Source organism: Hesperophylax consimilis, chromosome 20 (genome assembly GCF_061612785.1).
Source record: "Hesperophylax consimilis isolate HC1 chromosome 20, BYU_Hcon_1.0, whole genome shotgun sequence".
Lineage (NCBI taxonomy): Eukaryota > Metazoa > Arthropoda > Insecta > Trichoptera > Limnephilidae > Hesperophylax > Hesperophylax consimilis.
The window spans coordinates 10,177,466-10,190,264 of NC_142855.1; the positions used below are offsets into that span (position 1 = coordinate 10,177,466).

At 35.7% G+C, this 12,799-nt stretch overlaps 1 protein-coding gene across 1 annotated transcript in view; it reads right to left on the bottom strand.

Annotated features, from left to right (window-relative positions):
- Positions 1–12,799, bottom strand: part of LOC149414052 (uncharacterized) — a 45,865-nt gene that overhangs the window by 16,857 nt on the left and 16,209 nt on the right. The window contains exons 3-12 of the mRNA XM_089644103.1: positions 10,527–10,635; positions 10,340–10,443; positions 4,475–4,535; positions 4,278–4,381; positions 4,058–4,112; positions 3,677–3,780; positions 1,918–1,978; positions 1,110–1,213; positions 681–741; positions 300–403 (exon numbers count right to left, since the gene is read on the bottom strand). Coding sequence (XP_089500229.1) covers positions 300–403; positions 681–741; positions 1,110–1,213; positions 1,918–1,978; positions 3,677–3,780; positions 4,058–4,112; positions 4,278–4,381; positions 4,475–4,535; positions 10,340–10,443; positions 10,527–10,635 — 867 coding nt within the window. The remainder of the gene's footprint in view (positions 1–299; positions 404–680; positions 742–1,109; positions 1,214–1,917; positions 1,979–3,676; positions 3,781–4,057; positions 4,113–4,277; positions 4,382–4,474; positions 4,536–10,339; positions 10,444–10,526; positions 10,636–12,799) is intronic.

Sequence of the window (12,799 nt, forward strand, 5' to 3'; positions counted from 1 at the left end):
GGTAAAATTGCCGTGAATTTAAAAACTTATTATTTTCAAAGACGCATAAAGGGAAGAACAAAAATTTCATCAATTTAGAGCACTTGATATTGGTATTAATAATATTTGAATAAGGGAGGTTTTGGAGTACTTTCCGGTACCTAAATCAAATTACAGACACTTCTAGAATTAACCCCCAGGATGTTATTATTGAATATCTATCTACGTGAGGGGCGATCTCTTGGGTTTTTTTATTCTTAATTTCTGTTGATATTTTAACCTACTTATTTTATTTTAGGTTTTGTTGTTTTCTTTTTTACCTGTGGTAAAATGCCTTTACTGGCGGCATCTTTCGCTGTCTGGCAGTTGGCGAATGGTTTGTATACTCCCGCTATCTCCGTGTCCACCACCGTGCAATTATCACCTGCAAACAAAAAGACACACCAGGGTTATGCAATACAACAAAGCATGACGATGAAGATTCTTCTCACAATCCAGAAGTAATTTACGAATTTTTCGGGTTGTTTTTTCCGATCCACGGCATGAAGTTGTAAACAATCAGAAATATTCGCATTCCACCTCAAAAATGCTGTCTTTTGCAACGACAGTATTGTGGTGATGAGGGAGCCTAAAAAATCAACGAACCTTCGGATCACTTATTGGGTTTGTAATGAATGATGATGTAGTTCTGGGTACTATACCTTCAACCACTGTCACCAGAGGGCAGCAGACAATCTGAACGGTGTCTTCTAAAGCGGCAATCTGAAAAATTAACTAAGCGTCAGTCTTTGTTGTGAAACAATTCAATTACTGAAACAATGTTTTTGAGATTTAACGAAAGTAAAATAGTAAAATAGTCATAGTACTCATAGACTGATAGTCAAGGTGGGAGAGCAATCTTGTTGTTGGATCTAATCAATTCAGATTACGACCTATGGTGTCTTTTAGTGTGTTAAAGTGAAATACGATGAATCAATATGTTGGTGACCCGTGCAAAAAGAATATGAGAAGAACCGAAAATAAAATCGAAATATTTTCATTGCTAGTTTATTTTTTTGTTAATGGAAGAAACATTTCCATGAGTGTAAAAACTTGCTATTTACAGAGACGCTGAAAGGGAGGAACAGTACCTGTGGTAAAATTCCTTTACAGGCAGCCTCCTTCACTGCCAGGCAATTGGCGAATGGCCTGTATACTCCCGCTACCGCCGTGTCCACCACCGTGCAGTTATCACCTGCAAACAAACAGACACACCAGGGTAACACAACACAACATGAAGATGACAATTCTAGCCACCATCAAGCTACCCTGGTAACCGGATAAATCATCACAATGACAATTCATCACATCTTTAAAAAGTTATATAAAGTCATGGAAAGTGATAAAACAAAAACTTTATTAACTGGGTTATGTAGGTTAGGTTAGGTTAAAAAAAATTCTACGTTTCTAATGACTTGATATCACTTTTTAAAAGTGTGTTAAATTGTCACTGTGCTGAGTTATCATAGAACCAGCTACCCTAGCATATTTTATAAAAAAAATTATAAAAAATATCAGTAACTTGTCGTCGTTCCCGAGCACGAATGCAGATCGCTAATATACAAACAACATTAAAAGTAGAATATATGGGAACTGTCATTTTGTAGAGGATCTGCAGTCATGCTCGGGAACAATGACAAGTTATGAACATTATCGATAAAAACTATATCGATTGACCATGTTAAATACTCAGAAGTGCTGTGTCTACGGTACGAGGTATCATCAAGAATTCCTAGTGATAATGTTGCAAACACTCAGAGCCGTTCTTATTCAGCCTCAACGACTGGCTGCCTTTTGCAATGATGGTAATGTGGTGATGAGTGAGCCTAGGAAATCATCGAGCCATCGCATCGCCTACTGGATTTGTAATGAATGATGATTAAGTTCTGGGTACTATACCTTCAACCACTGTTACCAGAGGGCAGCAGACAATCTGAACGTTGCCCTCTACGTCGCATGTCTGAAAACAAAACAGTTTTGTTATTATTTTAAATTACCTTTTTTAAATTAATCTTCTTTATGATTTTGCTGTTTAGATTTGAGGGATAAAAAGGCACAGAAAATAAACGATTTGCTCACGTACGAGAATCAAACTCGGGACCTGTCCTCGCTCCGAGAGGAATACATTAAATTTGGGTTTGAGGCCAAAACAGTTAAAATAACTCAGAGTTCAAAAATATTATGAATTATGAGTCTCCAATTGCATTCATTGTTAAATTAATTTCTATGTTGCTGATGGATATCTTTTCTTTAAAGACTGTTTTATCTCCCGGCCTGTGGGACTAACTCGCCGAATCGCTTCGGATGTCAACATCGATTGCGTTTGAACGCTAAGAATTGTTGCACTGTGTATATGTTATTACACCTTTGTTTATAAAGGTACTATATTTATATGAAATTGTTTTTGTTGTTGTCACCGGACACTTCTTGTTTTTATGAAAGTGAGTAAGGAAAAACAGCTGAAAAGAGAATTGATATCAAACAGTTTGTTCATTGCTGGTTTTATTTTTGATTTAATTTAGGAAATCAAATTGCCGTAAGTTGAAGAACTTGTTATTGTCAGGAATGGAAACTTCGGATATGCCGACTAACCTTTTTTTCTATTCTTTCACGGTTTCTCTCCTTTGCGCTGGTTCTTACACAATACACTAATTTTCTAAAAGTTCACGAAGGCTTTTCAAGTTTTGACACGATCGAAAAGGGGGCTCCGTAATCAGACACAGATTATGTGTTGACAGGACGATTTTTTCAACTTAACTGGTTACGCTAAGTCGGCATAGGAAAAGTAGGACTTGGGTCGGTGGGCAACAATAATATTCATAAAGGAGATTAAAAGGAAAGGTGTAGGTAATACGATGCTAGGTACCAACAGTAATTCATAATTTAATCTTTTAATGATAAGCTAAATTTATAAGTGTAATAAAAAATGAACAACCGGATCTTGCATTACTGCACAGGATGATACAGTATTTAGATCATTTTAGTTTTTTCGCAGTGGCTTATATGAGTGCCAAGATACGTTTATTGTTGCTTTCATTTTTATGCTCTTGATGGATATTTTCATCATGGACTGTTGTATTTCTCGGCCTGTGGGACTAACCTACTCTGGTCTGAGTACTCATATTTAAGGTGGGAGGGATCTTTTTGTTGAATTGAGTTGCTCCGGAGTTCAAGCTGTGTGAGTTTATTTACTATGTAAGTGAAACCGTATTGCGAGCGCTAATCCTCTTAGTGCCGGTTTTTCAGTTATTATTATAATTAGTGAAATTAATGTGGTTTTCAACTTTTAATTTGGTATGGTTAATTTGAGCTGAAAAACCAACATAAAATCCTGCCTTTTCTAGACGAAGAGGTGATGCGAAAACAAAATGTTAGCCATAGAAACAAAATGATTAGAAAAGCGACCCAATCTAATGGATATCTACACACCAGAGCAGAACCTATCAACATCCAGAGCAGAAAAGAGGACAAAGCAATTATTTGGTGACCCGAGCGAACGGAATACAAGTAGATCCGAAAATGGGATTGGAGTTTATAAACCTAACCGACGCATTAAATCGAAATATTTTTTTTAGTACTTTTTTATTAATAGAAGGTAAAATTGCCGTGAATGTTAAAACTTGTTAATTTCAGAGACGCATAAAGGAAAGAACAGCACCTGTGATAAAATGTCACTAGAGGCAGCCTCCTTCGCTGTCTGGCAGTTGGCAAACGGTTTATACACTCCTGCTGTCCCCGTGTCCTTCATCGTGCAGTTCATTCCTTCAAACAAAAAAACACACCAGGGTTACACAACACAACATGACAATGAAGATTCTACCCATAATACGGAAATAATGTGCGTCAGTGAAATTTTTGATGGTTAATGATTGCTGGGCTACAGTACGAGTTATCATCAAGAATTCGTAGTGATAAAGTCTCAAACTCTCTTCCTTTTGCAATATATAACAGGTTTGTGTTACTGTACAGAAAACCAAACTAACCATCGCAATCGATTTGATACGATTAATCAATCATGATTTAGTTCTGGGTACTATACCTGCAACAAGCCCCTCGCAGCAGACAATCGGAACAGAGCCATCTGAATCGCAAATCTGAAAGCAAAAATACAAACGGTAAAAAATAACTTGCATTAAACTTGCATCCTGATGGACAAGCCATTATTTTTTAATTAAGTTCACGATTAAAAATAGTGCTGTAAAAAAAGATTAAATAAAATTCAATAAATATAAATAAGATTAGAGACTGTAAAAGTTCACCTGAGGAGTGATTCCCTTCAGGACAGCCTCTACGGCAACGGGGCACTTTGATATACGAAGGCATTTGCCGGCCCGCCCTGTTTCAACTACCGAGCATTGATCACCTGCAAAAGCAACAATACCGTTTATGCAAGAATAGGTACATTTTATTGAGAGAATGATGATTAATTTAATAAATTAATTATTGGGTACTTTACCTTCAACTACTGTCACCTGAGGGCAGCAAACAATCTGAACCGTTCCCTCTAAAGCGAAAATCTGAAAAAAATTGGTTTAGTGTTCATTGTGATTTTAATAATTAATGAAACAATGTTTATAAGATTTAAAGAACAGAAAAGAGAAAAGACACAAAAGATAAGAGATTAGATCTCAACCAAGAATTGAACTCGGGTTCGCTACTCGCTCCGGGAGGGATACATCAACCACTGTGCTACTGAAAAACCTTATTTTAGCCGTCGAACCTTTTGGTCCTCTGATCTTCCCTCTAACTAAACCGTTTAATATTAATATCTATTTAAGGTTATCCTTGCCAAGAGTTTTTTAATGTATTATTATTGTAGCAACATTATTTATTCTTGAAAAAGTCTCAGATTTAACGTTAGTGCAGACACTGTCGTGTACAGTTGTACAGATTTCTAATCTACTTTTTAATGCCTTTTTTACACGGTGCTAGAGATTTACTCGTAATGCCAGTGCTGTCCAAACGTGAATTTAGTAAGTTGATGCCCCCACCAATACCACTATCCGTGCAGAAGAGGCGATCCTGGCTTACTATCCTGGTTTGGCACAAACCAGAGCGGTGTACACGCTGCTAGGAAATTTAAAGCCAGTATCTTTGCACTGACTACGGTAACCTCACGTCTACATCTGTTTATAGGGAAAAATGAACAGCTTACTCCTCTTTAGCACCTGCTCCAGACCTGGTTGATTTTCCATTTTTCACAACTCTTGACGATATGTTGCTTTTAAATTAAAATAATATTTTTTTTTTCATAGTGAAAACCTCACAAGAGTCCTAACTGCTCCCGTCTGGAGCCAGTGAGACTATTGCATCCCCAATTGGGGGGTGTTGTGAGGCTGAAGGTAAATGGGGAAGGGAAAGAGGAAGGTGGGGAAGTACCTGGCTATTCAGATCTAGTCACTAAACACGGCTAAAGCCATTTGGAGCAACGTTTCAATTCTGAATGGTGGTCTTACACTAGGGCGATACTGGTAGTATCTTCCACTCTGGAACGTGCCGCAAATATACTATATATTATTTTTATTAATTAATTGTGAAATAACACAAATTAATCAAATAAAACTGGACCGGTCAGTGGTTGAGTGGGCATAGCGCTTGGGTCTCACCCGAGCGTCGCGTGTTCGATTCCTCGGCTGGCTAAGTTCTCCATCACAACACAAGCAACATTTTCGGCTTTCTTTGGTGGTAGTAGGAGATTTTCAAACATTGTTGGGTTATTCGTAACCCGGGAATGTTTGTCTTTCTTTTAAAAAACAAAAAAAAAAAAAATGTATTTGCACACGCCGGGTTCGAACCCGCGACCTTCGGAATGGCAGTCCAATGCGTTACCACTGGACTATGCCGGCCGTCAAATAATAATAAATAAACAAATTATTACAGTAATAATTTGTTTATTTATTACTGTAATAATAAGTAATAATTTGTACCCTGACGATGCTTGAGTAAAGCGAAACCGGTCGGTTCAAAAAATTATTAAAAACTCGTGGTTTTAAAAGAAAAATTATTTTATTTCATTTTAAATATGTCAAACAACAAAGTGATTGCTTTCTACAATAATATAGAATAATATATTTATCGCTAGTGGAATCTATCAGATACGGAATAACGTTTTGGGGAAACTCTTGTGAGACAAATATAAATTAAATTCAATCGATCCTAAACTCTATGACTAAGCTTTCGGTAAGCAAAAGTATTTATGTACAAAGAAGATATATCAAATTATTATATAAGTCTATTAATATATTACTTGTTCTATGGGTATTATAGTTGAAAATTGTATGTCAAAACCCCTTGTCGGATTCCATATATAAAGAAAAAGTAGATCAAACACACAACACAAGAATGCCTATTCCAAAAATTTATATATATATACAAAATGAGTGCTTGTTTGTTTGTTTGTCTCCTGTAGATCGAAAAAATATGCGACCGATTATGATGAAAATTTCAAAATTTATTCATATAAGTACCAGGATGGTTTAAAAAGTGGTTTGAGTCGGGGACGCCCGAGAAGCACTTAACTAATTATCTCTGCACTGGAATGAGATACGGAGTCGAATTAATGTTTACAGAAGGTAGGTTTTTAAGGGTTACAATGTGAATTTAATAATACTACGTGAATTAAATAGTAGAAAAAGTCGGGGATGCCTGAGAAAGATACGAATCATATAATTATTTGTGGTAAAATGAGGCGGACTTGATGAAAGAAGAAATAGGCGTGGGGACAATACGACTTGGAAGTGAATGTCTTGAGAAGTCGGGGACACCCGAGGAAGATATGGCACGATCGAGTTTTTTATTTTATTTTATTTATTTAATTGAATATAATTACAATTAATACAATATAAGATATGGGTAGTCCCACAAAGCTGTGACAATCAGCTTGTCTGTAGTTCTACCATTTAATGTTATAACATAATACACATTAGCTTAAGTTTAAATATTAATACCAAATACAATGTTCAGGATAGATAAACGTTTTTTTCATTTATTAACCACTTTTTTGTCAGTTTAGGGCAGGGTTCCTCATTATTTTTAAAGTTAAAGTTTTTGTTAAATTTGTTATAAATTACAGGTATCAAATAGTCAAGTGTTCTGCTACCATACTTATAGTGGAATTTTTAGGCCTTTTTTTCAGTAAATCTTGTTTTTTGACTATGCACCAATGATTTTTTGTACGCATTTTCTCCCGCATTATCCATAATTATAATAAACCAGAGAAGCCTTTTAATTGGAAGTAGGCCCTCAGAGCCATACAGTAATTTTAAGTTGTTTCTTTGTTTGTAAATGCTAGGTTTAACAATTTTTATAATTATAGCAGTTTGTAGATTTTGAATGTATTTAATATTAATATTACTCAAGTGTCCCCAAGTTCGAATTCCATATCTAAGTATTGATTCGACCATAGAATGATATATAAGTTTGAGAGTACATCGTGGCAATACAAATTTTAATTTATAAAAATTACTCGCCAAACATTGGAGCTGGTTACAAATTTTGGTCACACTTTTGTCCCATTTAAAGTTATTGTCTACGATTATGCCAAGGTAAGTATATTCGTTTGTAAAATCAATTTTTTCACAGCAGCAAATATTATCCATTTTTTTATGTATACATTCAAAATTATGTGCAGTTATTTTAGGTAAGTTCCACATTTTCAAGCTCGGTGATCTTATATACATGCATTTAGTTTTTTTGACATTAATAATTAGTCCTACATCATGAGACCATTTAAGTAGCTCGTTAAAGTCGATTTGTAATTCTTGAATAGCTATTTCAGGGTTTTCATTAGAGACAACTAGTGCAGTATCATCAGCAAAAATGAATCTACGGGCTATTTTAAAAAGTTTAGACATGGCAATTACATATATAATGTATTATTTTGGTCCTAAAATTGACCCTTGAGGCACTCCTGATTTAATAAATCAAAAATTACTCATTACATTCAAAATCTTTACATACATTTTTCTTTTTGTTAAATGAGTGATGAGATGATAATAATGATTCTATTTGTTAGATGAGTGAAACCAATACTTATGATAATCGTTCCGCTTTTAAAATACACCCAGTTGACAGGTACACGAGAATTCACAACCATCTAGCGGATCTGTTTAACTGCACAGAAGCTAAGTACAAAAAGACTATATGTACTATCATATCTTCTAAATCATTATTAATTAAAACTAAGTCTACTCATACTTATTTATCAAATTTTCTGTGATACTTTCTGTCGTCATTTAATGATCAAATGCCGCAGTTAATTGTTATTTTTGTTTCAATTATTACAAGTGTTTGATTATGCTTGTATTGTGTAACATGCAATTATTGTGTATGGTATATTTACACCGTGGATGTTAAATAAATAAATAAATAAAATTCCAATGGAGTTAAAAAGCGAATCAACCTGCAGGACTGAACTAAAAAAGTGGTTAATGGATCAAGATTTTCTTTATTGTTATTGTGTATAAATACATAAGTATCCATTGATTTAATGCGTGTAATTGTATAAATATGCCTTTGAGTGTTTAACGGCCGTTGTTTCCAACCTTTCCATAGATCAATCTCATGCTCCGATCGGCCAAATGATTTGTTTAGTAACGTTCGATTCGCCTTTTTCCAAACATCTTCACCGTTTTTTTTTGTTATTTGTTTTTGGGGTTATGCCGTGTTGCGCTAACTCCTTCTTTAGCCAACGTTTCGGACATCATTGCAGTGTCCATCATCAGGGCAGATATGTTATTTGGTAAATAACACATTATGTAAATAACACATCTCAAGAAGGAGTTAGCGCAACACGGCATAACACCCCAAAAACAAATAACAAAAATACTTTCACCGTTGGTTTTCTTAAGTGGCCCCGCCCACTTTCATAGACAATAAAATGACATCAAAGTAAAACTTTCAATGTTAAATAAATATTGATGAATTTATTATTGTATTTATTGTTAGTGCTTTTTTTTCAAATATTGTAAAACACAAACCGATATTTTATAAATTCTTAAACAAACCTATGTAATATGTTAAAAATAAAGTGTTAGCTTGACTTTAATGCCACCGTGTCTTGGCGTCGCGAATATTTTTAACTCTGTCGATAGTTTTTATAACTAGTCATTTACTGAGGCAAGCTTAATCCATTAGTTTGGCTTCCTTAAATTGGTTGATCGCTCAGTCGTCACATTTCCGTTGGAATGAGCGTAGTTGTGCTTTTGGACAGTATTCAGCTAAAATTTCGGCTCATCGGTTAATCAGTAGGAATGGGAATAACGGCCGCAAGTATGTTGTGAACCTTTGAGTGTCTGTATGTCTATGAGTATGTTGACTGTGTTATATCTCTCTGTCTATGTATTCTAGGTGTTTGTATTGTAGTCACTTGAAATTTTATTCTTTTTTTTTTGTATTTTCTATATTGCGGCTACTCATTATATGTATTGTGTGCTTTAGTGTCATAATTAATATTGTGAATATGGCCGGCTGACAAACTGCTTTGGCATTTTAGCGGGTGCTTATAAAGAATAATGAAAAATAAATGTCTTTAGTGGTAATTATAATGCAGACTGTTATTTATTATTTTATAACTGTAAAAACTTTAAATTAATCACGTTACTAGGTTTTGGCATTTTTAAATTCGTATCCTGTCAAAAAAAACATCAGCAACTCGTCACTGAGCACTAGCCGATCATGTAATAGCTTTGTGCGGCTACACGAAGCTAACTAGAAAGCTAGGATATAAACTTTGGTGGTGGGGGACGTTACTAGCTCAAATAATAAAATCACATCCTATTTAACTATTCTGTCTTGAGACCATAGCTTACTGGCTTCCTCTAACTTACTAGATTAAAAGCAAAGCTAGTTCTGTCTACACGTAGCTAGTGTTACTAGCTTAGGCACTAGTAATATGTTGCTTTCCTGGTTTTAAATACTAGCCTCGTGCACCGGACAAGAATGCTGGCATCTTGTGGACAAGGCATAAACGATTTTAGTTTTGCTGAAGTGGCTTATATTACGAGCGTCAAGTTGCGTTAATTTCAATATTCCCTTCATTTCCCGGCCACGGGATTAAGTTGTCAATGTCAAGGTTGGGAGGATTGTTCCTTATATAGTTTTCCTATTTATATAGTTTTGTTTATGAGACTATTTTTTTTTTAATATTAAAAATTGTACAATGTTTTACTGGTTTTCACCTGACACTTCTTTTTAAAGAAGATTGATTTTAAATAATTATACCATTGCTGCTATGTGTAATAATCATTAATAGTAGATTTAATTTCCGCGAGTGTAAAAAATTGTTATTATTGTCAGATTCACATAAAGAGGGTAACAGTACCTGTGGTAAAATGCCTTTACAGGCAGCCTCCTTCGCTGTCTGGCAGTTGGCAAATGGTCTGTATACTCCCGTTATCCCCGTGTCCGACATCGTGCAGTTATCACCTTCAAACAAACAGATACATCAGGGTTATACAACACAACAGGCGATGGTGATTGATAAACTTTATGAACTGAAAGTGATGTACCTTCTCTAGGGGTATCTGTTTTTGCCTGGTGTCTGGTTTCCAGTCCTGTGTTTTGCCCTGGTACCCAGGGGCAGCACACTATCAATCTGTTCTTCGGGGAGACGCACATCTGAAAACGCGCTACATTGAATTACATATTCATTTGTACATCTGCATGGGGGGGCGTACCCACTTTTTAAAATTACTCTCCACAATGCATTATTTTTTAACCTTTGAAACGAACCAAATTTTCAAAAAATATCAACAATTGGTAAATATACAAGTAGTAGCGAGATCGGCAGTACAGGGCATACAGGGCAGTGGTTCTGGGAGACATAGTTATTTGATACAAGCACCTAGCCCTGTCGGGTGTATAGCCGCTCGTTTGTTTGACTACGGAATAGCGCCACCGGCGGAGAACGAGCGAGTGAGTGCTCAGCGGAAAGCCTACGGCAGGGGCGTATAACTCTCGGATAACCTTGTAACCCTGATGGGAGGAGTTATCCTCAACCCAAATTCTTATAGACAAAGCTGTTGTGGCTGAAAGCTCAGATCTCATTGGCTCAGAGCAAAAATTGTATCTTGATCTCTCGCTCTCTACCGTAGCGACTCGTGTAACAGAAAGAGAAACTAAGCATGTGTTATGCTCTGATAAAAAAATAACGGTAATTTCCAAGACGCCATTTCGCAGATTGAAGTCAGTTGAAGGTTTTAGCGTAAATATTTTGAATTTTCTTTCGCCCATCTAAAAATAATGTTGCGTGCTAGAATTCTTCAAGGTGATAAATTAATGCCGTGTTGTGTTAAAGGTTGCTCAAACGGATTCGATAATCCAGTGCTAGGAAGAAGCAGCAAGAAATACGTTTGTTTGTGTGTGCCATTTCGCGATTGAAATAAAAAATACGGTACTTTTGGGATTAAAAAATAATGCGTTGCCAACGCTTAATCTTCCAATCATCATAAAATATCCGGTCTATCTCCACCAATTGAAAGAAGGACCCGATCCCGTTGTTAAATACAAGTACTAACCTCTCGTTCTTTGATACAATGTTCATGATTCCTGAATGTACTTCATTGGCTAATAATTTGATTAATTTTCCTTTTCAGACCTATCCGTATTCCGACGCGATCTTATACCACGTATTAGGAGACTAAAATTGCTAAACAAAGCCACGATTACATCAAACAAGTTCATTTAAACCTCTCCAGAATTACATCATGTAAGTACCAGTATTTTCAATGATGTTTGCTGACGACAAAGCTGTGAAAATTATATGAAACCCTTGCAGGAGAACTTGAATAACTTCTAGTGCTATTTTGTGTATATATTCTTGTATTTTTGTGCAAGGTCAAATTAAATCCTATTAAGTTGTTGCAGTAAGACAGAAGCGGTCTTCTTTTAAGGATTCGATTGGTGATCTCTAGACGACATGGCCACGAATTAACTAGTTTGCATGTTGCTGGACATCGTGTTTCTAGTTTTTATTATATTTTGTGAGTTCAATCTTTGACTCACATGGCGCCCAACATTTTGTAACAAGGTTAGTACTAATGGTTTAATAATGTCACATGTGCGAAATAATGCTTTGCAATTACTCCAACCTACAGGCGTTTCCAAAAAGGAACCTTGAATACGCTCTGAGATGATCAGTCCTAATTATAGAGTCTCGGGTTTTATTATGTATTAAATATTTAATTTCATAATGACATCATCTATTTTATTTTGATTCTAACCCACATATGAGTAATAAAATATGTCTGATGAGTGTATAAATGTTACAACGTATCTGATTCACCGTGTCTTTCTCGGGCGCCCCCGACTTCTTCTACCATTCACATTTGCATTGTATATTCTCCTTACACACCTTTATTTGCTCATTCGCTCGTTATGCTCAAACCATCTAAGCCTCCCTTTCTTGAGCTTTCTCAGTATGCTTACATCAGCCTTGCACTTTTTGCGGATCTCCAGATTTCTCACACGATCATACATGGATTTACCATACAAAAGTTTCAGGGAGTCTCATTTCTACAGCATTCAGTCTACTTTCATCCTTCCATTCCGTTTCTTCTTTCTGCCAGTTTCATTCCTAACTTCCATACATCAGGGTAGGTACCAACATTCCATTATTGACTGCTAGTTTCGCTCCTTCAGACATTTTTTGCTAGCGCCAACTGCGTTCAGTCCTCCATTAATGAAGTTACCTGCATTTACCCTTATTTCAATATTTCTGTCAGCTTTCCCCTCTCTCGTAAACATAATTTCTAAATACACAAACTTATCCACTTGCTCCAAG